General features: G+C 36.6%; 1 protein-coding gene across 1 annotated transcript in view; it reads right to left on the reverse strand.

Annotated features, from left to right (window-relative positions):
• LOC107576008 (cyclin-dependent kinase-like 5) overlaps positions 1–1,132 on the reverse strand; it is a 56,286-nt gene extending 55,154 nt beyond the window's left edge. The window contains exons 1-3 of the mRNA XM_016262296.1: positions 1,097–1,132; positions 425–505; positions 70–236 (exon numbers count right to left, since the gene is read on the reverse strand). Coding sequence (XP_016117782.1) covers positions 70–236; positions 425–505; positions 1,097–1,132 — 284 coding nt within the window. The remainder of the gene's footprint in view (positions 1–69; positions 237–424; positions 506–1,096) is intronic.
• Positions 1,133–1,441: the final 309 nt, after the last annotated feature.

Here is a 1,441-nt window from a genome sequence, read left to right on the forward strand (position 1 = left end):
CTCCATTTGCTGCCACTAGTGGCTTGGAAATCACACATTAACTAGATCATAGAAACAGCTATTACTGACCGGCTGGGTATGGTGTTGTCTCCATGGTATGGTTTTCTCTTTGAGGAGCGAGGTGCGGTGGGCGACGGGGCAGCTGGCCGCTCTGGCCCTCTAAGGCCTTGAAACACCGGGTGGTTCAGACACTGTTCTGTCAGAAAGCGTTCGGTGGGGTTCAGGCAAAGCAGGTTCTGATACAGTGAAAAGAGGAGAGTCATGCCACACTAGAACAATAAAACTCATTCTTAATAACACTTTGCACTTGGGGGTGATATGACATCTGCAGTTTATTTTAAAATAAATCAACAGCAAATATATCACAACTACGGGAATTCAAAAGGAAATACTGTTCTCTAAAGAATTTAGCAGACCGTTTTACCTTCATTAAATCCAACATGAGTCCATTGATGATGCCCAGGTACCGTCTATCAAGCGTTTGAGGATGACTTACAGAAGGAAACTGCAACAAAAACACACACATATATAAATTTAAAAAAGAGGGAGGACTAAAGAATAAAGCAGAACAATCGCATAATTCATAACAAATATGGAATACTTGTGATTGATTAATTGCATTAAGATGTGAAAGCATTACAATAGGCTAAAGCATTCGAATTACTAAATAGAAATATATAAAAACTGAAACTGAAACAAAAACTCAGTTAAACATAAAAAGTAATATTTGAAAAAACGACAAAAGCAATAAAAAAAAAATCATTGCTATGTGCATTGCTATGGGTTGCGTCTTGCTTTGGACTTGACTGATAAACTGGCATTCGCAAACTTCATGCTTTCTAACCTTATCTCAATTTTTCCCCCTTTATGTTGCAATTAATTTGCTTAACGTACATATAAAATACAAGAAGTTTATATCAGTAGTCCCATATTAATAATTATAAAAAATGTCTATCATTGTTACATGTTTACATCTACCAATGTCTTTATACAGTGTGTGCATATATAAAGAGATAGTGTGTATCTTATTATATAGTATACAGTATATAGTAATTGTAATATTAGATATTAATGATGATAGATGTCCCTTTTTTACATCTGTGCCCCTGCTCCTGAGAAAGTCTCTGCACATCCCCGTATACATTGGATTGATTTTAATAATGTCAACGTACTTGAAATGTGCACCAAGCACTAGGAAAATACAAGTATCGGATCAGAACTCAGTATCGGCAGATACTTAATATTCAACGACTATAATCGGGGGCACAAAAAACCTGATAGGGACATCCCTAAAAACAAAGTACCATTTAAAATGTGACTTGAGTGTCCAAAAGAGTCCAAATGTATGTGTCAGTGTATGCGTATGTGTGTGAATATTATGTACTGTGATCAGCCTTGTCAAGGCAAAGCCAGTTGTGTTTCACACTGGCACATAGCGATA

This window comes from Sinocyclocheilus grahami, unplaced genomic scaffold (genome assembly GCF_001515645.1).
Source record: "Sinocyclocheilus grahami isolate Dianchi unplaced genomic scaffold, SAMN03320097.WGS_v1.1 scaffold3109.1, whole genome shotgun sequence".
NCBI lineage: Eukaryota > Metazoa > Chordata > Actinopteri > Cypriniformes > Cyprinidae > Sinocyclocheilus > Sinocyclocheilus grahami.